Source organism: Neopsephotus bourkii, unplaced genomic scaffold (genome assembly GCF_033783945.1).
Source record: "Neopsephotus bourkii isolate Nb327-2 ecotype Australia unplaced genomic scaffold, CSIRO-AGI_Nbou_v1 NB_330, whole genome shotgun sequence".
Taxonomy (NCBI): domain Eukaryota; kingdom Metazoa; phylum Chordata; class Aves; order Psittaciformes; family Psittacidae; genus Neopsephotus; species Neopsephotus bourkii.
The window spans coordinates 357,988-385,985 of record NW_026900838.1 but is presented as its reverse complement, the minus strand read 5'-3'; the positions used below and the strand labels follow the sequence as shown (position 1 = coordinate 385,985).

At 36.2% G+C, this 27,998-nt stretch overlaps 1 protein-coding gene across 1 annotated transcript in view; it reads right to left on the bottom strand.

Moving 5' to 3' along the window:
- EYS (eyes shut homolog) overlaps positions 1-27,998 on the bottom strand; it is a 579,093-nt gene that overhangs the window by 236,346 nt on the left and 314,749 nt on the right. Inside the window, exons 21-23 of the mRNA XM_061347833.1 lie at positions 27,386-27,576; positions 25,525-25,616; positions 9,164-9,314 (exon numbers count right to left, since the gene is read on the bottom strand). Of these exons, the coding sequence (XP_061203817.1) occupies positions 9,164-9,314; positions 25,525-25,616; positions 27,386-27,576 (434 nt within the window). The remainder of the gene's footprint in view (positions 1-9,163; positions 9,315-25,524; positions 25,617-27,385; positions 27,577-27,998) is intronic.

Here is a 27,998-nt window from a genome sequence, read left to right as displayed (position 1 = left end):
TAAAAAATCAGTGTAAAATTTTGTACAAGGAAGTTATTTCCCCAATAATTAGACTTCCTTGAACAAGAGTGTCATCAAACAGCATAGATAATTTAATTTCCAAAATTATTTTGACAACTTTATTTTAAAATGGTGTCAAAATTATTTTGACACCATTATTTTAAAACTAAAAGTTTTAATCAAAATTGATAATTATGGGAAATTCAGGAAGGTCTGCTTTTGTGTTTATAAACTGCTTAAAAGATAGAAAAAAAGTTAAAAATAGTAGGTCAGTTTTCACATTGGCTATCTGTCACAAATATTGCCGAGTCCAATGCTGTTATACACATTCGCAAGTTATCTGAGAATGTACAAAGTACTGAGGTGAAAAAGTCTCTTGATCACAATAAACTATTCAGTACAGGCAAAGCAGTAGCTCCCTGCAGAAGACTGCAGAATTATCTCTCCACTGAAGAGACAGGATCCCTGATTTCAGGGAAAACATTAACTGTATAAGAACAGAGCATGTAGACCATGATTCTCAATCTAAAGAAGAATGAGTAGCAGTGAGTGTGACAACAGCCAATAAAACAATGAATGACATGTAGAAGATGTATTTTTGGTGATGTGGCAAATATCTAGTCTCTTATCTGTATATTTATATAAAACATAAATATATAAAACAGCTTGAGGAAGAATAAGTAGAGCTGTTAATTAGAATAAACATTTGGGTGGTGCAAAGACAGTTCCAGAGCACACCTTAAATAGGACACCAGAAAGAAAATAGTTGTCAGGATCTAAGGTTGTCATGTCAATATCCAAGAAGAAACTAGACATTCTTCAGGATGTACAGTGCATTTCAAACAAATAAACAGTCCGGAAAAGCCCTTCTGAACACTGTAATCACAAACCTGACAACAGAGCTGAATCAGAAGATTTATAATGTGTGTAAGAAAAGTCAAATTAAAAGGGAGTAAAAGGACAAATATTTTTATCCCTTTTTTTGAAAAATATAGGTGCTGGAATTGATACAAGGAGGAACGGCTCACAGTTTCCACAATGTAGTACTGGAATCCCATAAAGATGTAGGATAGAAGAGTCAACACTGTTCACTTTCATTTTCTGTATCACAGCAGAACCTCAAACTGAAGTGCATAGCTACTACAAGCTAAACACCTGTATTCTCCTATACTTTGAGTGAAGACTAATGCCTGGCAACTAACTCCCAGTTAGTCTATTCTAATCTACAGCTTAAAGTCATGGAGCAGATGATGCTTTAAATAATATCAAATATGAATTACCTTTGAACAACTGTCAAGCAGATTTATGATCTAATGAAAGAAAGTATAACCAGTCTACAGGTCTTATTGTATACATTGATAAAAAAAAAATCCAAGAACATTGAAGCAATTTTTCTAAAACTTAGAGGACTCTGAAGAGATGTGGTAATTTGACTAATAGTCAATATATCAAAATTCTGTCAAAATAAGATGGTTTCATATATCTTATTATTTTTAATAGCTACGTGTGAAAATTTCAGGTATGTTGTGGACTAACAGGAAATTTATGGAGGTTCAGGAACTAGCCCCTCTGATGTTTCAAACTACTCACTCTTGCTTATACCACTGTAGCAAACAGTTGTGGCCATGTAACAAGCTAGTATGCCTTGTAACCCTATGAGATTGGATGTCCTTTCCTCTGATGGCTTCTCCAGGAATCTTCTCAAACTGGACACAGTAGCCCAGGGGGCATTAACTGGATCAGGACCACTGTAATTTGCTTACATCCGTCGACTACTGTAGGAGGATGTTAAAGCATCATCTAAGTACAATATTAGAAATTATTATGTGAAAGTTACTGACAGAGCCCCATTCTGCAGCTTTATCAGATAAGGTGAATGCCAGATAATCAAACTTGAATATGGTGCACAGATTGTACTAAATTCTCCCACTGCTTTATAATACTTTGGCAGAGGAAATAGATCATAAACTATGTATAACTAGGTAGTTACAGAGAGATTACTGTTGCTTTGGTCTATGGAAGCACAGCAGCTGTAGCATACTGTAAACTGCCTTTGGATCATTCTAAATGGAGGGCCTGATACTGTATTTTACATTGTCTATTCCTTCACTCACTGACATTGAATTCAGCGGAAGAGTAATTGAGACAGAAAGTATGTAATTTTATATATTTTAGCAGTAATTTACTGATGGACAGCAGTAGAGCAGTTGATGTCATCTACCTGGATTTGTGTAAAGCATTCGACACTGTCCCACACGACATCCTTGTCTTTAAATTGGACAGATATCAATTGATGGATGGACCACTTGGTGGATAAAGAACTGGCTGGTTGACCGCACACAAAGAGTTGTGGTCAATGGCTCAATGTCCGGCTGGAGACCTGTAATGAGTGGTGCCCCTCAGGGATCAGTGTTGGGACCGGTCTTGTTTAACATCTTTGTTGGTGACATGGACAGTGGGACTGAGTGTGCCCTCAGCAAGTTTGCAGATGACACCAAGCTGTGTGGTTCGGTTGATATGCTGGAGGGAAGGAATGCCATCAAGAGGGACCTGGACACGCTTGTGAGCTGGGCTGATGCCAGCCTCATGAAGTTTAACCATGCCAAGTGCAAGGTCCTACACCTGGGTCGGAGCAATCCCCGGCACAGCTACAGGCTGGGCAGAGAAGAGATTCAGAGCAGCCCTGCACAGAAGGACTTTGGGGTGCTGGTCGATGAGAAAATGAATATGAGCCGGCTTCAGTGTGCACTCGCAGCCCAGAAAGCCAACTGTATCCTGGGCTGCATCAAAAGGAGCGTGACCAGCAGGTCGAAGGAGGTGATCCTGCCCCTTTATTCTGCTCTCGTGAGACCTCACCTGGAGTACTGTGGGCAGTTCTGGTGTCCTCAACATAAAAAGGACATGGATCTGTTGGAACAAGTCCAGAGGAGGGCCACGAGAATGATCAGGGGACTGGAGCACCTCCCATATGAAGACAGGCTGAGAAAGTTGGGTCTCTTCAGCCTGGAGAAGGCTGCGTGGAGACCCCATAGCAGCCTTCCAGTATCTGAAGGTGGCCTATAGGGATGCTGGGGATGGACTCTTCATTAGGGACTGTAGTGATAGGACAATGGGTAATGGGTTAAAACTTAAACAGGGGAAGTTTAGATTGAATATAAGGAAGAAATTCTTTCCTGCTAGGGTGGTGAGGCACTGGAATGTGTTGCCCAGGGAAGTTGTGAATGCTCCATCCCTGGCAGTGTTCAAGGCCAGGTTGGACGAGGCCTTGGGTGATATGGTTTAGAGTGAGGTATCCCTGCCCATAGCAGGGGGGGTTGGAACTTGATGATCTTAAGGTCCTTTCCAACCTTAACCATTCTATGATTCTATGATTCTATGTTGAAAATATTTTTATCGACATATGGTTATACCTGACAATTTTCTGTGACTAAATGGGCAGTTTTGTTTCATCATATGATTTTGATATCACACTATCTCTTTTTCATGAGAAAAACATATGTTTTCTTACATATGCACTACATATTTTAGACCTACATATTTGAAATGTGTGCGCCCACAAAAAAACTCACCAGGTCTAACTGAGAGCATGATTTCCATCTTACAACGCTAACACACTATTATCCTGAGCTTATCACTCAACTATCTCTTGCCATTTCCCAATTATCTGTTGACGTTTCCCCACTGGTAACATGGGAATACCAATGTCCACATATATATTTCCACACTTTCCACTTAATGTTTTATCTTTATTTAGAAGGCTGTTCACTTTGTACAGAAGCTTCCTTTCCTTCTGAAATTTTCTTTTCTGAATCCTTGCAAAGTTTAATTATAAAGATCTGCTTATGTTGAAAAAGAATATGAAGATATAATGACATTTCATATTCTCAATACTAAAATACTATTAAGTCCAGAAATGTAAGTTATTGGAGGAATTATAGCAGCAGAAATAACACTATTACTGCAATCAGCTGTTGCTGTAGGTATTTCAGAACAATCCTTAATTTCCCTTTGAGTGTACCAATCTTCTCTGCAGAGGAACAAGCTACTGCAAACCATTAATGACACTGAAGCTGGCATGAAATTAATTATGCTGAAACATGTCTCAAGTTTTTCTCTTTTTTTTATTATTTCTGATTTAAAATGTCTTCTTTCTGTATGCAATTTGGTTTCTATTCCTGTGTTGTTGATTTTTAGGTCTTATGAAACAGCTATCATAAACAGCTATAAAGCCCCAATGTTTTAAAAAGATGACATTACTTAAAGATTAACTGATTTCACCATTTACATGGTTTTTATATGTGACAAGTCTCAATTATGCCTATCACATTCTTCAATGAAGAAATAAGATACGATTTAAAAATAAGTAATAAACAAAGCTGGCAGAGAACTGAATGGGAGGTTTTTTGCTCTGCAGAAACAGCAGGATGAGACGTCTGTTCCCTCCTGACTGTTCAGCTCTGCCTTCCTACACTCTCAGATGAACCCACTAAACTTTGCAAAGGACAGGGAGTCATAAAACCAATTTCTTGCTGTGCCTGAAACAGTTTGCACTGCTTGAACTTGGATGAATTTGTCCAAGGTGTTTCAGAGATGTGTCTGTCAACTCATTTTCCATCCATGTCTTCAGATCCTTCAGAATCCATAGCTAGGCAAATACTATTTTTATCTTTGGCCTGTGGGTACATAACATCAAAAAACTTTAGATGTGTATGAAGAAGGAGTTGCAGAGATGACTTATTCTGAACTGACCACAACTCCCATTCCCCTTCACCCTGTGTTGCTTGTGGGAGGAGATAGAGGAGCTGGGAATGAAATTGAGTCTGGAAAAAAAAAGCATGGAAAGAAACCTGCTCTCCCTTTAGTCCACAGAGCCAGTCATCTGAACATGGAAGGCAATCATACTCATCAGGCAGTTTCCCCTTGGTACATCTATGTTGGTGGTTCTCAAATACCTATTTCTTTTTCATTTGTTTCTACAGTTTTCTCAGGAGTTGTCCCACTGGCTTGACCAGTTCATAATTACCCAGATCTTCCTCCTTGGTCTTTTTGAAGATGAGCATGATATCACATTTGCCTTTTTCCAGCCACTGGGGACCTCTTCTGATTGCTGTAATCTTCCAGAGCTGATAGAGAGTGGCTTTGTGATAACATCTGCCAGTGGCATGTGCTTGTAGGCATCCCATCTGGACCCATGATGGTATGTCTGGTTTACTTAAGTAGCCCATAACTGTAACCTGCTCTACTGTTATTAGTGTTTCCCCCACCAACCACAGCCACTGGGCACACAGATCTCAAAGTTCTGAGAACTTCTGATTAGTGAAGAAAACTATTAGGTATTATGACATGGCTTCCCTAAATGTTATGGATGTTGTTTCAAATACATCACTGCCTTAAAGGTAAGGCTGTAATCTGTTCTCCTGAAGTGCCTTTCCAAGCTGTGGAAGCAACCAGGGAAAACAATAGAGTGATTAGTCAAGAAATTAAAATTAAGTCTGCTAACACGGTGGGTAGTGGTAACATACATAGTGTTTATCAAGTCTTCCAAAATATGACTATTGTGACTTTGTTTATCGATACTTCTATTCAAAAAGTGTATAATAAGTAGAATGCCAATCAGGTTCATAAAAGAATCAAAACACCTCATTGTGTACATACAGAGAAACAGTACCTTCTCTTAATTATTCCTGAAAGACCTTATGATTTCCTAATCAATCTTTAAGGAGCACTGAAACAATTTTCTTCCTTAAAGAAAGAGTAAAAGACTACCCCTTACAGAACCCCCTATAAAAAATGGCATTAAAGAAAAAAAGGAGAAAACTGTCAAGATAGGGAGGTATAACCCTTCTCATTTTTGGAGAAGAAAGCTTCCACTTTTTAAGACTGAAAGGCAGAGAATAGTTGTTGCACATTGCCTTACATGTGGAGGGCACGCTGACTCTAAGTAATACCAAATAATAAACATACAGACAAGAAATAAATATGTGGAAAAATTCCACTGACACTTCAGAGCTGATTAGGAAATTGCAGTACAGGAAATCCTCAGAGGACACAATATTTCACACTGAGGGCTTCACAGATCATATCAAACTTCAGCCATAAAGGAAGAGGAATCTATCCTGGAAATTAATAATGTAGCATGAGCCAATTCTAGTGATATGGAACTCGTGGCTCAACAGTTTCTGTCACTGAGAGGTAGAAGTTCCTGTTAGAAACTGAAGCAGTCTAGGGTCTGAAGTCACTGCTCTCTACAACTTTGACAATATTGGAAGGTAAAGAGCTGACAGCAGAGTGAAGTATTCCAGTGAGGGAAAGAGCTCATCTAAAACAAGGCAATGTATTATTAGACAGATACTACGAATATCACAAGGGTCATCAGACTTGACTTCAAGAGTGATAAGAGCATTTGTCAGAAGACGCTGAGTCTCAGCTGGAGCAGAAATCTCCCTTGAAGCAAACTGCAGGATGAAGGTCAGAAACAGACCTTTTCAGTTTCTGGAATGATGAAGCTTTTATAATAGAAGCCGGACTGCCTGGGTCAAAGCTGATGATAAGGAAACTTTCTGGAGTGGTTTCCTACTGCTGGGACTGAAAAGTCCACCTAAAGAGAGAACTTGAACAGACAGCTCTCTAACTAAAAGGAAAAATATAGCCTTTATAGAGTGTATGTGGCTTATAACCAACAGACCTTAATAGTGAACCCAAGGAAAACTAAACTTGCCTAAAGCTACAAAAAAGGAAAAATTAAGCAAAATGAAACACCAAGATCAAAATGAACACAAAAATCACAAAGGAGCAAACAAAGGAAGTGAAATAAAAGGTAATATCAAACAGGAAGCTTCGCAGACAACTGGAGAAGCAACCGTGGATGCGTTTTTACCGTTTGGGGAACTTATACGAACATATGTTTTCCAAGTACTAAGAGAGGTTAAGTACCACCAGCTCGAGCACTTGCACATGACTCACATCTATTGCCTCATCTAAATAACAAGCATGTACCATAATATTTCATCTATTAGTCCTGCATTTAGAATAACCTATTTAACTACAACATCCATAAAGAAAGAAAACCCATCTTGATATGGCAACCCAATGCATATATGGGCAAAATATTTTAACAGTAGATTACCCTTAAAATATTGTGGTTTACTGCTATTTCAACTTACCTAAGGTAAACCTAGCTTCTGGATTTTATTTTGCTTTTAGCTAGTGAAGAGCTATTTACCATCTCAAATTTCCTTCTCACACACACATTATTATGTATAATCCTAAAAAAAATTGTTTCTTTACATGTTCCTAAATACTCTCCATGGTTTGAACTTCTTTAAGGTTTCACTATAAATTCTTTCGGGCAATCCCCAAAATTATTTCTCTTAGCTTCTGGAAGATAAGTCATTTAAACACTGAAAATATAATTTCCTTCCACCTTATTAGTATAGAACATTTCTTGAAGACACATTTGTATAGTAAATAAATTTTTATGTGCAACTAATAGGATAAAATATTCCAGATGAATGGACAGTTTGCATATGAACATTTAAATTAAGGGAAGAGTTATATAACTACAAATACTCTTTGGTATGTTTTTTAATGCCATTATGTGATATTTAGAAGTATACCCTTGCCTGAGTATTTTTGAACCCTAAAAACACCTACTCACAAAGACTTCTAAATTGGGCTTCAACAGTATTGTCACTTCATTGGTTACTCTGTTATTTATTATAAGCATCAAAACCACTTCTGTGCTTCAAATGACTGTATTTGCCTGATTATGACTTTTATTTCCCAAAGAACAGAACAGAAAAGAAAAGGTTAAAACAATTGTCACAGAGTGAATCCTACCCAAAAGTACAGCTTAAAAAATGAAATCTGGACTACATATGTCCAGCTCTGATTATATGACTCTGCTTTGCACTAGGAAAACAAAAACCCCCACAGGTTAACTTAGCTACAGTTGGGGGGTTAATAGGTATCCAGACATCACTGCTCAGATAAATGAGTCCTGGACTACACCAACCCAGCACTAACAGATTAGTTTATCGCATTATGCATGGAAAACAAAGAAAGACTTGCAGATAATTTTTATGATGTAATGGTGAACAGCTTTACATTCTGGTAATACATTTGGGACATGAGACTAGAATGTGAAACAATCCAGGGAGCCACACTGGTTGGCTTTATCTAAAGGGAAAATCAGAGTCTGACTTGGAGCTATGTAACTAGCAAAGCCACTGGCACTTTATGGAAACAAATTTATTCAAAAAATTCATATATAGTTATGACATTAGCCCCTTGGGTACAGAGGGGGGCTTTGCACAGGGGTCAAGCTGGCAGGAGCTGGACTGAGTGTCCCCTGGGTGTACAGTGCCAGCCTCAAATGAATTATGGGGGCTGGGATTTTGCTATATGTAAGTGTGAAGTTTAAGTGTTATAGACTAGGATAGAAATTGCTATATATACTCATCCTGCTTTGAAAAAAAAAGTTTAGACCAGAACTCACTTAAGTGGCGTGCATCTATTATAGTGACTACCCCAAATTCCTCCATAACAACAATTCAGTAATGAACCACTTCTCTCCAACCCTTTGCATAACCCTGTGTGTACTCTTCTTCCCTAGTAGTATGCTGGCCCTAATGCACATCATTACTTCTCACCCCTGCATATGCCATTACCCTAGCTGCAAGCAGGGCCCCACACATTCAAGCTCCTTTACTATACCTCTCATTGATTACTGTAGCTCTTCAGGTTAACTTGCTTGGTCTGTTTTTACACACATTTGTCTGTGCTAGCAGAGGATGTAAGCAAAGAGCCTCATTCATTACAGCACCTAGTACAGTTATACTTTTTATATTTTTATATAACTAGGACCTGAGGGAACAGGTACAGAATCTAAATTTGATCATACTTGCTCCTTAACTCTGCCTACTCAAGGCAAACAGGATTGCAGATAATAACTTCAGGTCAGAATGTTGTTTCTGTTCACTTACCATCAGCAAAACTCTGCAAGGGACCATACTCATCTGTTAGATGCAATCCTCAAAAAGCCCCAGCCGAAGTAATTTTAAATATTTGCATAGTTTAAGCCACTTCAGTTATACCCTATTCAATACACCACTCCCCAAATCAAAACATTTTAAATAAAGATAAATAATAAGAAAAAAGTTACCTGTTTTATTGCATAATGATGAGGCAAACCACCAACAAATACGGATCCTGTTTCAAGCCGGTATGAACTGGACCAGAAATTTTTAGGTGTACTTGTCTTTGCAGATATCCTCAGGACTGACATTTCTGCTTCACATGGTACCATACCTTGCCTGCATAAATTTAGAAATAGGCACATTTTACCACCATAAATAGCTTACATTACTGTCTATCTGACAAATTAATTGGGCTGTTACTAAGCCAATGAGGAAAGAAAATCAAGTAAATAAATGATTTTATATTAAAGACTATAAACATAAAAGAAACTGTTTAACAAGCTGCAAATTGGTACGTATTTGGGGTTTGACAATCTATTAAAATGAAACCGTATTGTAAATCTGCACAGTGTAACTGCTAAAAGGGCCAAAGCACACAACAATGGCTGAATAAAAAAGTTAGACAATTTTTAACAATAACAAGAAGGTTTTGTAATTTGAAAAAAAAAAGACATCTATTGACATCAAATATCTCATATATCCTTTTTTTCTACACAAAGAAAGATAACCCAGGAAATCAATTTAAAATAAACTGCATTTTAGAAAGTGCAGATGTACTATCATCTGCAATACTTATCTTCAAAAGCATCATTCCTGAAACTGAAAGCAGTAACATTAAGCCCTTAAATTAATACATATGTTCCCTTCTCCCCACCCCCATGCACACACCTTCTCAACAGTGTTGCTCTTAACAGCACTGTAAATTGTTAACAGTAAACAGAAAGTGCAAAGTAAACAATTTGGATTTCTTATTTTTTTTTTAAATGATGCAAAACTCATTTACATACTGATAACCAATTGACAGCAAGCACTTTGTCTTCATGAAAAACGCACAGGAAAAAAACAGCAGAACTGAACAAGAGTCTCTTGTAGGAATTTTTCTTAGCCTATTCTTCTTCCTTCCCGCAAAACAAATCTGAGTTCAACCAGCTGTATGTTTAAAAATATTCCAGTGCCTCTTTAGTATAGGTGCCACAAAAAACCCCAACACACAACTGTGTGAAAATAGCACACACACACATATATATATATAAAGTCAGAAAAAAAAACAAGAAAAACCCAAAACTATAAAAGCAACAGTCTGTAATTTAGTTTGGATGCTCTAAGTAAAGTATGAATTCAGTTTATCTTTTCTAATGCAAAATTAGGTTCTGAAACATCTTAGTTATAAAAAGAGCGTAGAAATTTTCTTCGCTACCTTCTATCAGATACTGAAATACAAAGGATTTCTCATATACCATTTCATAAGATGTTCTATCATTTTTTAAATTGAGAGCATGTAGACTTCACATTTGCAACATTTGCAGACAGTTCTCTATGTTTGTTTTCCATATAATTCTGTTAGTGGATACTTCCAGGAAAATATGCAAACATGGTACTAGCCTTTTAAAAGAAATAACTATAAATGTTTTTCTGAGCAAAATGGCCTTTTTAACCTAGGATAAATAACTTTGGATAAAGAACATAAACTTTTGTTGTTAAACTCAAGACTCAAAAAGAGAAATAAATTTGGTTTTTAATTCTGTGGACTAGAAATAAACTTCTTACAGGACCAGTCCAGGAGAATTTTTTTCTTTTGTTTTCGCCTCAATTTTTTATGCTTTTTTTTTTTTTTTTAAGCTTGCTAATTAGTAACATGAATGAGAAAAAGGGAATATTTGTAGTCAGAAGTGCAGCCAAGGAAAGGAATGTTTTGTAGCACATTTTGTAGGTATTATAGAATGGTTGTATGTGTAAGCACACACACGAGGTTCTGCAGCACACTGTTTTCATTATTTGCTTAGAAAGGAGATTTGTTTGTATGTCATACACGCATTCTCAGTAGCTCTGTTTGCAATGATCAAGCAGCTTTTACTAAGGCTTGAACCCAATGTGACATCTTGGATATACCCATTTTACAACAGAAAGCTGTGGTGAGATTTTTAAGGAAAAAAATTTTGATTTTTAAATATTTAAAATGTCTTCTCTTTCTGATAAAAGGATATAATATCAATAAATGCATAATATTAGGATCGCAATCTTTCTGAAATATTTTAAATTAGACCTGGTTTAATGCAAAGTAATTTTTAAGAATGGAGTAGAAGAGGGTCAGTAGGGGAACTGATCGGAATTTTTTATTTTTCAAACTAATTAACAGATATCTAATTAAATGAAAGCTGCCCGAACAACTTCATTTATTATTTTAAAATTCCTGTTTCTTCTATACATTTTGATAACTCTGTAACTGATTCCGTGACCAAGTATGTACTTCCATTACACAAGCACCCTATTTCTAAATGTAGTTCTTTTCACATTAGCTTTATGCATATTTGTTAGCTTGTCCTTAATAGCTAATATGATGGATATGCAGAGGTATTATTGTGTGCATATATAAACATATTTTGAAATTAATTACCAGTACTTTATGTCAGAAAACAAGTTAATGCAATTCAATAACACCAGCTGCCTTCGCCCTAAGCTTGTTAGAATGTCAGCCATGCACCTTTGATTGTGCTTAATTGAATCTAGCAGGGTCTGGCCAAATTAGAGTAACAACCATAAACCATTATTGTTTAGCATTTGCTGATAATACAATCAATGGGTCATATATTCACTCCATGAAATTTCCATCAGGCTTTTAAAATTCTTTTTCAGCAATCAGCACATTGGGTGCTTTAAAGGTCAAGTAAGAAGACAGAGCTTTTTGCATAATTATAAATGTGGAAATGCATACAGCGATTCTCAAGCACTTTTGCTGGGTAAGCTACCAGTAATTGTGCCTCAGTCCAACCCAGCAGTAATAGCTCACACTTTCTTTATTTGTACTCACATAAATGTAATGATTAAAGACTGGCCTATTAATTATAACCTGAAGATGAGTTCTGTCTAAACAGAATTAAATCCATTGCCCAATGCCTCGCAGGTTGGAAGGATGGAAAGGTCAGATAATAATTTGATAACTGTTGGGATAACAGTACCTAAACATGACAATGTCTGAATGAAATCCAAATCCTTTTACATAATGACCTTACTTGCTGACATTTGTTAGTAATGATTAAATTACACATTTGGGATTGTCATAAAATGCTAAAAAAATAAAACAGCTTGGGGAAGAGGAGGAGGGAAAAGGGGGAGGTGTCCAGATAAAGTATTGTCAGTCAGGCTGTGCATTCCTGGGAATAAAGCTTCTTTGATATGGCGATCCTGATCAGAAAGGGAAATCTCTTCTTCTAGAAACAAGATTGAAACTTACACCCAACTCTAGCAATTCCACTTTGAAGGTGACCATGCTAAACCACAACAAACAATTCACTAATTGCCCCTGAAGTATTTAGGATGTAATGTTAACATTCAGTCTATTAAAAAAAACCCAGCAGTAGGTTTGCAAACAGCTACGCAAACATGAGTTGTGAAAAATTAAATTTTAATTTTTAAAACAAAAATTAAAGAGGTTTTATTATCATATATTCTAAAAAAAATCCAAAATTTCCCTGATTTTATTAAAGAAAACTGATTAACTAAAGCTAAGAAACATATTTCATTTTCACTGTGTTTATTATTTTACATATTTCCTACCTGAAAAAAATCAAAACAAACTCATGTTTCCCTGAGTATCTAGTAGTTTGAATTTTCTGGTTCCTACTGAAATTTCTCTTTGCAGTTGAATGTTTATTTTTGTAAAATTGTAGGGGGGGGGGGGAAAGACCTACTGTCACAGATAATTAAAAGTTACATTTTCTTAATTCACTTTTTGACCAGCACTGGTTTTGAAACACTTAAGGCTTTGCAAAGGTGTTTGAGACAACTTGAAGAATGGAACACCTGCACCTGTGCAGGTTTTACCCTTGGAGGTTTTCAAAACCTGGCTAAATAAAGCCCCAAACAACTTGTTCTGACCCCTTGGCTGGCCCTGCTTTGCCCAGAAGGTTGGACTAGATACCTCCTGGGTCCTTCTTATGATTCTACAAACCTTCAATATTTTCCTTTTGCAAAAAACGCTGAACCCTGTAGTAACGGGCTTTAGAGAGTAAGGCAGAATCTCATATTACCCTCAGCAGATTTATTTAGACAGAAATTATACCAGTTACACTCACAGTCATTAAATTTTCTCTCCTCAGTAACATGCATCATTTTAGACAGCTCATATCTACTGGTGTTGACTGTGCCTTGCGGAGGCAGCAGGTAACACCTGCTTTCATGTTGCAGATGAGCTAGAATCAGCCATGTATCTTTCCTCATTCCCTCTGACAACAGGCTCATAGTTCCTGGTCCTGGAGCTGATTTTTAAGCTAGTCTTAGAGAGTGATTTAGCTAAATACGTAAGAAAAATTAAGCTAATCACAAGGCATGATGTAAATTTCTCCAAGAAATTGGAGCGGGGGTGGGAAGAGAGAATAACCTCTGTTTCACATTCTAAGGAATGAATAAATATGGTACACTCTTATTCTTTTCACAGAGGTTAAACTTACATTACTAAACCTAAAAAGGTCCACAACATGAGTTCCCGCCCTAACAGATAAAAATCCATATTTTTATGAATTTATCACAATTCCTGTTACAGTTGCCACTCAGACTAGCTGCCACTTCCAGTTCTGAAACTGAGCAAGTTCTGTGGTCAGTGCAATTCAGGAATCATTCCTAGCTTAAATGTTGCCAACCTACTTTACAATAATTACTTTTACAGACATTATCTGGAACCTCTGGTTGGCCTTAGGTACAGAGAATAGTCTTCAGATTTCAGTTTTATTTATTACTACAGATTTAGATAGAGAAAAAACAATGATCCATGCCTCTGGCCATTTCTGTCATTGCAATTTGGAGAGCTTCAAGTTTCCTGCTGTTCACATTATAACAAACTTAAATACTATTTGCACATATTATACCTAGAAAATACGTATTTATTTCAAGTTGATGTAAATACAGTGTAATTTGTTGAAAAGCTTAGCCTAAATGAGAATACTGTATTAAAACATCCAAACAGTGGCAAGTTTAGTGTCAGATCTAGATTTGCAACACCAACATTTTATTTCAAGTGAAACTGAAAGTCTTCAATGAATAAGATAGTTACACAATGGAAATTCGTATTTACAACTCTGTAGGCCAGAATTATTTCTGTGCTGTATACCCCTCCCCCGTCTGTGTTCTCCTTAGTATCATTTCTGTGCTTCTGACATGGGGTCACAGAACATTGAACCTTTAACTATCCATAAGCATGCTTTGATATTCCTCAGAAAATAATAAAGAACAAAGTTTTAAGTATGTTATCAGAGTCTTACTCTATTATCCTTAAGTTTCTGTCCCTGAAATAAGCTGTTTCAGAATTTAATGCAGAAAATGTGTGATCTAACAAGCACTTTTGAGATCCAAAGTAAAAGAAAGCAGCAATTTTTAGTTTTTATCTACTTAAGTAATCTGAGCAAGAATAGAACGCTATATATCACAGATTTGTCTCTTTGATCATTCTAAATTCTAACTTGTGTCTCTTTTGATGGCAGAGTTCTGACAAGGCATAGAATGTGATTTGTACCCAAGATGTGGCATGACTAAACAAGTAAGCTCTTATCTTAAAGAGGCTATAAAACAACAGTTTGTTTCAAACTAATTGGTGGTATTAAGTCGCTGTTAGATGTTAATATGATCAATTTAGCATAATTAAATCCATTGCAGTCAAACACATTGCTCAAAAAAGTCAGTTTTGTTTAGTCTCAGTTGACTCACATGAAGTTTATGAAAAAATAGTCACTTTTTATGGAATATCAAAAACATACACAACATACTGAGTTTTGATTTCATGACAATTTTTCATTCCAATTAAGATTTCTTTACACCCTATTGATGCAAAATAAAATTATATTATTTACCTGCAAACAAATGCACTTAGTTTTAGTCTTTCATTTTATTACAAGATTTGACCAGTGCAGGGGTTTTTGTATACTGTGGCAGATATGCAAGAAGAAAGTCTACTTTCATTATTCTCAGTTTCTGGAAACTAAATGCAAGATATGAAAATATTAAATCAAGTTCTGTCATTATTTCTAGGTTTCGTCCATTTCCACTATTCCTCCTTTTTCTGTGCAATGCTAGTTCTTGTTGAATGAATAAAGCACTTGTAGAGACTTCAGAATAGCAAAGGGTATTCTGATATGTCTGGCAATGCAGAACTGAGATCTTTACTACACATTGTTCAAAAGCAGTATGCTTATGAAACATCAATAATATAACAGCATGATTTATTTATTTTTTCCTGAGAATTAAATTGCTCATTTAAGGAAGACAAGCTTTAAGCTAAGACTTTAGAGAAATTCTGAAAGTGAATGAAGGACTGTGAATATGTACAGTAGATACAGTAGGGCCCAGGTCATCTCACTGGCATTTCTTACACATCTATAGGTGTGGTTTGACAGGCAATTTAGGCAAAGGACTGACTCCCAGCCTTTATTCCATGGGCATTCATATGTTCTTCATGTAGCAATTTGCATTAAAGAAGTAATTTACCTGAAAACGCTAAAAAGTATATATACTTTAACTGATCAGTTTTCTATGTGAGCTCTAGCCACACGAGTCATAGCCAGATTAAAAAAACCCCAAAGAAACAAACAAACAAAAAACCCACAAAAGGAATAGAGGGAGAACAAACCAGGCTGAACATGATAAAAGCAACCAAGTTCCCCTGAGGGCAGAAGTCTCCCTTTGAAGGGACTTTGAATTGTCTTCCTTTAGTTAAAGGGACTTCTCAAAAAAGACATAAAAGGAGCTCCCTTTTTAATAAAGTCGTTTAAGACAGACTTTATTTAGATTTTTAAAAGGTAACATTTTAAATATTGAAAATGTAGAAATAAGTGTGATAGATTAAACAGAAGGCAATTTTATTCTCTAACTTGAATAAATTCTTTACTATACACTGTTGATCCGTAACAAATTCTCCTTCCCTCCATGGTCTGACAAGGCTCATCTTAGCGCTCCCTTATGACAGCAGTCTGCTTTTGTTTAGTTGGTTACTTGGTTGGGTTTGGAGTTTTTTTGTTATTTTTTGTTAGTTTTTTTTTTTTAGGATTTTCCCAGTCTGCACTATTGTACTATTGCTGCAGACACTCTGCAAGCTCTATCCTGTCCTTCAGGGAGACAAAGCTTATTTGCTTTCAGAAAAGGAGCAATCTCCTTGCCTTCAGATGACTCTGACTGAAAGGGAATAATATGAGATAAAGTAAAGACAGCTTCCTTCTTACTAAGTATGTGTTACAGTGTACAGCATTCACACAGCACTGTCTGAATAAACAAGAAGAGAAGACTGCATGGAGACCTCATAGCAGCCTTTCAGCATCTGAAGGGGGCCTTTATAGGCTGTGAAGGGACTCCTCATTAAGGACTGTAGTGATAGGACAAGGGGTAATGGGTTAAAACTTAAACAGGGGAACTTTAGATTGGATATAAGAAAAAATTCTTTACTGTTAGGGTGGTGAGGCCCTGGAATGGGTTGCCCAAGGAGGTTGTGAATGCTCCATCCCTGGCGGTGTTGAAGGCCAGGTTAGACAGAGCCTTGGGTGGCATGGTTTAGTGTGAGGTGTCCTTGCCCATGGCAAGGGGGTTGGAACTAGAAGATTTTAAGGTCCTTTCCAACCCTAACTATTCTATGATTCCATGATTCTAAGACAGCTATGCTGGTTGGCCTACTCTCTGCACATCCCTCTTTCTTCAGTGATAAAAGTGTGGCTTGCGTCATCTTTCAAATACTCATGGTTCCTCATATCTGACTCAGTACAATGATTTTCATAAAAAAATGCCTTCATGTTAGGCAACGTTCAGTGCCTAACAGCAGTCACATTGTTTTTGTTTCTCCATTCCCTGGGACAGCTCTCAAATAGCAGACTTTGAGGTTTGTGGTGAAATGTTATCTAGCAGGTAAAAAAAATCTTTGAGGTGAGAGGGAATTACACCTCTCACATGTCTGCCACTGCTTGTTCATGTAGTTCAGATCACATATATGAGACATAGGGTTAGCAACGTCAGACAGTAATCTGTACCCAGATTTTATTTTAAACTTTTCACTGAAGTATTAGCTGGGGGTTGCTAGCCATAATGACATGGATGAATAAATTCCTCACAAGTGCTGTTGGCTTAGTAAGAGGTGACCAGAGTAGAATGTGTCTTAGGGAAATATTGAAGAAAGTGAAGGGCTTGATTTAACTGAAGTGTGGCTTTCTGAACAAAATATTAGGTTTGATATAAGGAAGTTTTTTTACTGCGAGAGTTCCTTACTTTTTACTGTGTGAGTGGGAGGCACTGGAACAGGTTGCCCAAAGAATTGGTATATGCTCCATCCCTGGCAGCATTCAAGGCCAGGTGGGACAGAGCCTTGGGTGACATGGTCTAGTCTGAGGTGTCCCTGCCCATGGCAGGGGGGGTGGAACTAGATGATCTTAAGGTCCTTTCCAACCCTAACTATTCTATGACTTATAACATAGAGAAGGTCAGCCTAATGGTCCCTTGGTGGTCAAGTGAATGGTCCCTTCTGAAACTCTAAACCTGAGAAATTTTAAAACTCTTATCTTAGATAAAAATGTTAGCCTACAGTACCTTATTCTGTAGTGTCAAAATGATCTAACATGTTCATCCATGGGGGGGGTGGGGGTGGGGAAGTTTCACAAAATGTTTTTAAAATCCTACACTGTTTTTTCCATAAGCTTCTTTTGTGATAGCTGATGCATTTACTTCTAATTACTCTGCATATATTGTATGAACTATATTTACATCCCATTTGAAAACACAAGAATTTAAATTCACTTTGTTAAGGAGGTCAAATGGCTAAGCACATTTAAGTGTCTAAAAGAAAATACTGGATTGTGTGCATTATATATATTTTAGGTCTGTTTTCCATGTAATAAATCCATTCAGAAATAAGATACTGTTATGTTCAATTACTTTATAAATGGAAAAAATATTTCAAATGCATAACAGATGTCAGTCAATGTTATTTTTTGTTTAAAAAATTAGCAATTTAGGTTATTCTGAGAATATAATTATGACTAGTCAGGGAAATTAACAACATGAAGAATGGAGTTACTGTATAGATTGCATGGGAAAGAACAGGATTTAAATATGTTTAAAGGGAGAACCAGCTTAGGACATGTCCTGAGGAAAAGCCTCCAGCACATATATAAATTATTGAGACAGAATCTCTGATATAGAATTAAGTGATATGCAGCAGTCAGTAAGAGAGAGCATGTTGTTTCTTTGGTTTTTTTTACTGAAGATATAGAAAGGAAGGCAATTGTAAGTGTGGAAAAAAATAATTGTGAATCTAGATATAAAAATATAGGTTTGGTTTTGATGATAATGACACTTTAAAGAAGAGATGATAGTTTTGGTAAAAAATTTCTAGTACCAAAGCTTAAAACATCTTTTCAGAAAAAAAAAAAAAAAAAGGAACTAACTGAAATTTGAAAATACCTAACATTAACAGAATATAACTGCATTGATAAACTGCATAGTAAAACTAATTTCTGGTATTTGTGCACAAAAATAATTTTCAACTACAAAAATGCATACTTAAAAAGCAAAATGGATAATTTTATTCACTATCACTTTCCTTAATATTTCTTCAACAGCACATGTTATCAACGCATTCTCAGTGTTCAACTTGCACATAGACTAGTTTGCTTATCTGAATTTATAACTGTTTAACTGTTCAGATAGTTTTTATTGAGATGCTATATTTGTATACACATTGCTATTTCTCTCTAGCATTCACAAAATCATTATTTCTATAGTGCTTTAAGTCATTAAAAAGTGATGATTAAGATCTTGGACAAAAAAAAGTATAACCTTAAAACCATTATTGATTGAACATTTATTCTTAAGAAGCACCACCATTTATTTTGAACACTTGACCTCCAAATAGGAAGACAGATTAAGCTACATTTAAATTAAGTATTTATGAGATAAAGTAATGAATAAAATTAGTCACAGGAGGGAATGTTATTAGTCCAACTCCCCTTCTACATATCTGTGGAAGGATTAAAATCAAATTAATTCTCTCTAAATGTACTGCACAGGTTAGCAGAATTAATTGAAAAATATATGAAGATATATTCTGACTAGCAAGATTTCAAAACTTTTTGTCTATTTAGTGTTTTTAATTCATATTTGGTTTTAATCTCACAGTTCATCAATCAGAATCACCTCTGATTCTCTTGATTCAATCCAGCATTGCCATTTCTGTAGCACTGTCATGCACTGCTAGTGGTCAGTAATAGTGTCACTGTGTAACAGACATCTTTAGGATCTAGAAATTAGTTTTCCACTTTTTGAGCTACTTTTGCTAACAGCTACTCTTTCCCATTGCAAATTCAGTCTCTTTTTCCTTTCAGAGGTATGCCAGAATACTCTTTTTTTTTGGGGAGATATTCTCCACTCCTGCCTTTTCATCTGTGTGATAGTCACCATAAATATTTTTAACATAAATTATTTATCTCTGTCCAAAACCTCCTGTCCTGGGTTTAGCAGTGGCAGTCATTTTTTCTCCTTCTTGGTAGCTGGTGCAGTGCTGTGTTTTGACTTTCAGCTGGGAACAGAGCTGGAAAACAGTGATGTTTTGGTTTGGCCAAGGACTTTGTGCGCCTCATGCTCTGCCAGGGAGGAGGGAAGCTGGGAGGAAGCAGAGACAGGACACCTGACCCAAACTGACCAAAGAGGTATTCCATACCACAGCACGTCATGCACAGGATGTAACTGAGAGGGACCCGGAAGAGGGAGAGTGGACCGCAGGGTTGGAGGAGGTATCGGTCGGTGCTTGGTCGGGCTGGGGGGGCAAGTTATCGGTCGCCTGGTGATGGGGTGCTGTATTCTCTTCCTTTGTTATTTCCTTTATCATTACTATTATTGTTGGTAGCAGTAGTGATTTGTGTTATACCTTAGTTACTAAACTGTTCTTATCTCAACCCGTGGGACTTGCATTCTTTTTGATACTCTCCGTCCCTCCGAGAACAGGGGAGGGCAAGAAGGGGGGGGGTGGGGAGTGAGTGGACAAGCTGTCTGGCATTGGTTAAACCACGACACCTCCAAACTAAACAAAAAAAAGAATCCTTTCAATTTTCTTGAGGTGTCATAATCAACTCATTCCTATTTTCTACCTTACAAATCCAGGTTTTGATAGTAAGGTCATTATTTAAAAAATGTTCATCTAAACTATATTCTTAAATCAGTTTGTTTTCACTGACTTTGCCTCTCTGCAATGAGCTTCCTTGGGAGAGGCCTAGAAGATGAAAAGACCATGAAGCTATCTTCTATCAAGAGTATACTTACTGCATTTTATAAATATTGAATACACTTCTCTAATTAAGCAGCATCCATTACTATTAATATATTGTGGTTTAAATTTTTTATGGAAGATGGCCCATTAAGCATATTTTTATTAAGTAGACTACATGGCATTTACACAGTACATGAAACAACAGATGAACGACTTATTCATTTATGTGTTGTTACATTAAAAAATGAAGGCCAATGTTTAGCACCTTTGCAATTAAATAAAAATAGGATTTTAAAATAAAATAAAATAAATAAATAAAAAAAACCCAAAGCACAAAACAGAAAAGTATCTGCATTTTTTTTTCTAATCTTTTAATCTATGATCTGCTTATCTTACCTGCCTGTAAACCATAAGGAAAATGTAAGCTTTGTAGTATATTCTGAAGGATAATAAATACAGCATATTTTCTACCATATGGATTATCTCAAGCCTTCATTAAAAGCGACCAAAACCAAGCAATAGACAAGATCCAGAGTGAGCATATGTTGCATTATGACATGATTAGAAGGATCTTTTTCTAACTACAGGAATCAGAAAACATCTACAAACCCAAGACAATCAATCGTCAAACGTCCTATAGTTAACTAGTGCAAACCTCAAATCACAAATATTAGGAGTTAAAGGAGAAGAATAATGCACTCCTTAGAAATGAAAATTGTCACATTTTGCAGCTGTTCTCTGGACTGATGGAGAATCTATACCAGTTTTGTAATCCTAATGCTCACAGTCAATTAAAAAAGGTCAAAGGGGATAGACTCATTTTTAAAGAAACAAGTTGCATTTGTGACATTTACTGCATAATCAATTTATATATAATCAATTTGCTAAAGCAATCAACAATTGTGATCTGAGATGAAAAATAAAATAAAAATTGCTCTTTAATCAAGGAGAATATTATTAGCAGTACTGAAATAATTGTTGAAATGAAGCATAATGAATAAAAGAAAAGGATAAATTTCTAATACCTCTGTTACAGATTGGCATGTTTCTGCAATACGTGTTATTTTATCAACTTGTTTTGATGACAAAGATCAAGCAAGATAAATCTTAAAGCAACTAAAGAAGGCAGTTTTATAAGGGCTGGAATGAGAAGATTGTGGTAGAGCATCCCAAACATGTAAACTTCACAATTTCCTTTCCTTCATAATAACCTGCAGAAATGTAATCCCTTGATGACATTGCCCATACATGTTTTACACTTTTGCTGTTTCACTTCCCTGGAAAGATTCTTAAGAAAACCAAAATAATACAGTCAGAAATCTGAAACAGCTGCAATGATTTCCATTAATAGCTAGACTTAGCAAACAACCGTACAAGCCTGCACATAAACCAGAATTCTTAGCTATTACTCTGAGACAAACCTTGGCAACATGTTGGTTTTAGCAGCCAATGCTAGAAAACTAATCTGAGGCAAAAAGTTATATCCTATCCAAAATTATTGAGTTATCTCAGATTTTGATCCAAATCCATACCTTTTAGTGTATTCAATTTTATTAAATTGTTACAATTGTTGTAGCCACAGTATATCCATCATCACATTGTTGTACTTCAGCAATGCTGCCATTTTACTTTCAGCCTGAGTACTCTGGTGAACTATAAGAACTGGATACAGTGCAGTGTATGACAGTAATATGCACATCTATTTGCAAACATTAAAAGGTGTGAAATTTCTTTAATTCACACCAGGAATAATTTCTGTGGGATAAAGGAAGCAGAAAAATATACCTCTGTAAGCAGAAAAGGAAGATATCATCACTACCTAATTTTTACTGTATTCAAACATGTACTACACAGCACTCATACTTTTAAGTCTATTTCTTTCATTTAATACAATATTGTAGAGGCAGAATATTTTTTGCATATGGCTTATCTTCAGTTGCTGAAATGCACTGCTGTTAGTAAATCTGAAAGACAAAAATCTCTCCATTGCAGGGAAAGATCAAAACCACTCCAAGAATTAGGAATACTTTAAGCAAAGAGAATGAGCATTTTCTTTCAACAAACTAGTACAATATGGTATTATTTTTTCATCACCATCTTGTCTGTTCATAATACTTCATACCTGCAAAGAAAATCTCACACTATGCATACCCACTATATTAAAATATCTAGTAGCTGCTACATACCCATTCTGACTTCACCAACATCCCAGATAACATTGTTCAACTTATCTTACTGGAAACCAGTTCTGAGAAAATAAAACAAACTTTTTAAAGCTGTAGACAGCTGTTGAGTAAGCTACAGCAATTTTTAAGTTTCACTATGCCATATTATACTACAGTTGATTAAATTAAATGGTCATAACCCAAGAAATATACATAGTTCAAGAGCAACTTTATAAAATATAATTGTCAATATATCTTTATTAATAAAGAAAAAATATGTAAAGCAGTAGTTATACTTTTCCGTGAAATATATACATTTTCTTAATTAACTCAAGCACATGTGAAGATGCACTAAATTAAAATAAGAAGCAACTTTAACAAAATCATTCTGACATCTGTGCCATTAAGACTTTAAATCTTAGAAGCATAGAATCATTTAGGCTGGAAAAGACCTTTAAGATCATTGAGTCCAATCATTAACCCAGCACTGCCAAATCCACCCCTAAACCAAACCACTACTAAATCCACCACTAAACCAACTGTAAGCACCACACATATATGCCTTTCAAATGCTTCCAGGAATGGCAGCAACTACTTCCCTGGGTAGCCTGTTCCAATGCTTGACAGCCTTTTCAGTGAAGAATTTTTCCCTAATATCCAACCTAAACCTCTCCTGGCACAACTTAAGACCATTTTCCCTTGTCCTATTGCTTGTTACTTGGAAGAAGTGACTAATATCCACCTCCCTACAACCTCCTTTCAGGCAGTTGCAGAGACTGATAAGGTCTCTCCTGAGCCTCCTTCTGTCCAGGCTGAATAATCCCAGTTCCCTCAGCCCCCAAAAGACTTAAGCTCTAGACCTTTCACCAGCTTTGTTGCCCTTCTTTGAAACTGCTCCAGCACCTCAATGTCTTTCTTGTAGTGAGGGGCCCAAAACTGATCACAGGATTCTAGGTGCAGCCTCACTGATGCCCAGTACAGGGGGATGACCACTGCCCTGCCCTGCTGGCTACGCTATTTCTGATATAGGCCAGGATGCCACTGGCCTTCTTTTCCACCTGGGCACACAGCTCATATTCAGACAGCTGTTGACCAACACCCACAGCTCCTTTTCCACCAGGAAGCTTTCCAGCCACTCTTCCTAAAGCCTATAGCATTGCATGAGGTTGTGGCCCAAATGCAGGACCCAGCACTGAGCCTTGTTGAACCTCATGCAACTGATCTCAGCCCATCAATTCAGCCTGTTCAGATCCCTCTATAAAGCCTTTCTATTCTCAAGCAGATCAACACTCCTGCCCAACTTGGTGGTGTCTGCATAGTGTCATCCTAAAACAATGTCCAAAACCATTTCCAGTCTACTAAAGTGAGTAGAGTGATTAATTAATAATTGCTTACTAATTAGCCCAAATCCCAGAAATATTATGCATTCCTTCTCTTTTAACAGCAAAAATCAATGTGGCTCATCTTACCTGAGCTGTCCTGAAATAATTTCCATTCTCTGCAAATGTAAGAAGATACCTTTTTCTTCCTTCCTTTTTAGGCTCAAATGGAACACCAGAAATAGAAGTTGGGTTATTTTTCTTTCCAGCTATTGCCATAGGGTGATTTACAGATTGAAGTTGTTTTCTGCTCAGTAGAGTTGGGGCAAAATGCATAAGAGGTGCACTCACATCATGGTAGCTAGTGCTACCTGAGCAGTGTCAACTAGGGAAAGGTTGTTTTTCTCAAAGGCTCCTACAGTACTTAGGGTTCGGGTATTCATTCATTTGTTTTTTTCCAGGATCTTAAGTCTTCCTTAAAATTAACAACAAAGGAGTAACAATACAATCGTAGTAGATTAAACTAGCTAACAGACTAAAGATTTTATGTCTCCAGCCCTTATACATTTCTTCTGTGTCACTTGTGATTTCAGAGAATTTTGTATTCTCCCACAGTCGTCTTTAATGGACTTGCAGAGTTCCCTGGTTGTTTAGTCATTATTTAGAAGCTGCTTAATGCCTTTATAATCCTTGCATCTCCTCTCTAAATAAAATTCCAATCACACTTTCTCCATTTTGATATTGAGAGGGAGTCAAAAACAGAGAAATCATGTTGTTCAAGATTCTAGACACTTTCATAGTGTCTCAGAGATGTCTTCTATTCCTTCTTGGTCAGAGAGGAGCTTACACTTGCTTTTAGCTTCCATTAGCAAGGTTTGGTTTTATGTTGTTTACTTTTTGGGTAATAAGCACAACTGCTGTGAATTATTGATTTTTGTTCCTTGTATAAGTTTGCACTTACTGTGTGGTTTGGAGCTTGAGCCTAGTTTACCATGGTAGAAAAAAAACCACAAAATAAAGATGACAGCTGAAATGCAGCAACAAACTGTGGTCCTTCTCACTGACTGCTCACTGCCACATCTGAGCAAAGCACAATACAAAAACCTACTACCTACCTCATTTCTTCCTTTCTTTTTATGCTCATTCAATTGCATGTGTTGTTACCTTTGCAGGATTAATATGTCCTCTTATGAGTTGCAAGTCAACAGCAGCAAACTCTTGGTGCTGCTTCTGCTTATATATTTTCCAAGATTTTTCTGTTAGTTACACTCTTATTAATGGAAATTCATGTATTTCGCCTATCCTGGACCTACTGTACAGTAGCTTCTCTGACAGAATGTTTATATTTGCTATGGTACATGATTGCAGTGAGAATAAATTTATTTCTATTAAGCATATCAGTGATGTGATGGGCATTGTCCAGCTGTATTGCAGGTTTAAACATTCTTTCCAAGTTTGTGTTGTAGTCCACGCTGTCATAACATGATTTTACAGCACATGTTCAGGTATCACTCCTAGTTAACGAGATACATTATCACTGGAATTTACTAACTATGCAACTTAGAAGACCTTTGAAGCAATTAGAAACACAGAAAACAGTAAAATAGAAAACTTACCTAATTTGCACTTCATACCAGTGTCCATCATCCACTCTAGCAGTAGTAGTGATGTTTTTGACTTCTGCAGCTTCATCACATAAAAACTGGTACTACAGAGTGGGAAAAACACTTTTATTATATAATTTCTAGTAATTAAACAGTTACAGACCTTAAAACTGAAATTTAAAAATTACAAATGGCTTCATAAAACCCCAAAGGATCAAATGTGCATTCAGTAAAGATAATGTTTCATTAAAGATCTGGATCAGGAAGTCTATTGCACCAAACAAACACAAGCACACATATATGCTTCCTAGCCTGCATGAAAATGCTCTAATCTATGTGTATTTGTACAATCACATATTACAGGCCTGATTTGCAAAGAAGTTGACCATCTGCAACCCAGCTGAAATTAATGTTGGCCATGGGTGAATTTCACTTACCATTTTATGGCCTCCTTACACTTTCAAACACGTAATGTAGCATGGAGACATGAGCACTTTGGAACACCATTTAATTTCCTATACTAATGTGAACAAGCACTTGATTTCATGGTTTGTCTACTTGTAATTGTAGCATGATTGTAAGCTTAGAACCATTTGTTCATAGGGCTTTAAATCTACATTTAACTGACCAGCTTTGTGAATGATTAAGTGAATTCAATTAATTTTAACATGGCACACTGGGATCTCTGAATAGATTTTTGTCAATTAAAGTACTTTCATATTTTATGGTGCTAATGATATGTTAGAAAAATATTTTTCTACATCATTACTTTACCATGAATACAAGTAAGATGGACCTAAAGCCATCAACATTTTCTAAAGCTTGGATAACGTCCTGCTCCTGACTGATCCCATTTGTTGTGAACAAATGGGATTAGTCAAAATAGATAGTCAAAGCATACTAAAACACAGCAAATCAGAATATAATAAAATAAAATAAAAGGTTTTTTATCCTACTGTTTATCTGCAATTTATATACCTTTTTAGTACAATCATGATCTTTAAACGTGAAGGCAAATATAACTAAAATATGCTGTTCTTAACAGTCATTTCATAGCTTTTAGAGAAGAATATAATTGCAGCAAAGCTTTCAGAAATTTTTAACAGGATGATAGAAGATCCATTATAAGAAACGTAGCTTCTTTTTTAATAGCTTTTTAGAGTGTCTTTAGTATTTGCCCATCTCTTCATAAGGCTCAAGATTTATCCCTTCCTCAGAAAAGAAGGAATAAGTTACTAAAGATAAAGGTACACTGGGACACATGCTTTATTCCTTAAAGCTTATAAACAAGTTTATTCTTATTCAGTTTGTCTATTAAAGCCAAGCAAATGTTTGGGGACTTTTTGTGATCCTGTGAAACTGTGTACTAACATAACAGATGAAATAAAAGGCTTCTAGTCAGAGCCACATGGTAACAAAGATACACTCTATTCCCTCTTTACAGTAAATTTTCTTATGACAATTAACTCAGTTCCACAGCCTCCCTTATAATAATTTTAATGAACTTTCACATGAGGAGGTTCAGTCAGCTTAAGCTTCAAATACTAAATAGGATACCTTAATTCATACTGGTTGTGAAGACAAAGTCCACCTTCTTTATTTTTGTCTTTTAATGTGTACTTTTTATATGACACATTCCAATTATAATCACTATTCAATTTTCCTCAAGCACCACATCTTGTGAGACATATTAATAATATTAGCCATGAATTACTTGTAACAGACAGCAAGTTTGACAGCTATTTTCCTTAAAATAATAAAGAACGTCAAGACTCTCTGTAACACTATCATCTTCTACAATAGGAAGCATAAAAAAAACCCCAAAACAGTTTTACAGATCCTAGCTTTAATTCTCCTTCAGGAGATGCCTTACCTGTAAGTTGCCATGTTTGATGAAAAGCTGGATTAAAAAATGTCCTATTGTTTCTGGGCTCTGTTCAATATACAGGAGGAGTCCATGTGGACTGTATGTTTTAAATTCCAAGCGGATGAAGTTTTGTGTGTTCAAATGCAAGCCTTTAAATTCCAGGTAAGAATCACCATAGTAGTGAGTATAATTAAAATCTGTAAATAGAATTGTGATATAAGGATACAAACACATTTTTCTTCTTCACCCACTGCTTTCTTATTCTGCTCATGGTAGCATAGATATAGGATGCTCTTTTACATCTGTCAAGGAGGCAGACATGAATCTGAAAATTTATATTAGTTTTCTTCTGTCAAAGACATAACACTGAGAGTTTATAAAACTAGACATATAGCTTTAGGTCAAATTATATTAAACAGGCAACTAAGATCAATGCCTGAAAGAAAAGGCAATGAACACAATAGCACCTGCTAAGTATCTAGAAACTTTGGCTCCCCATAAGACAAGAATGGTCTTTTAAAAATTAGGCATTCACAGCTTTTGATGAAGAATGAGCAAGTTTGAAGTCTTAGCAGAAACCACAGTATGTAAAGGGAGGAAGACATTCCAAAACCTAGTG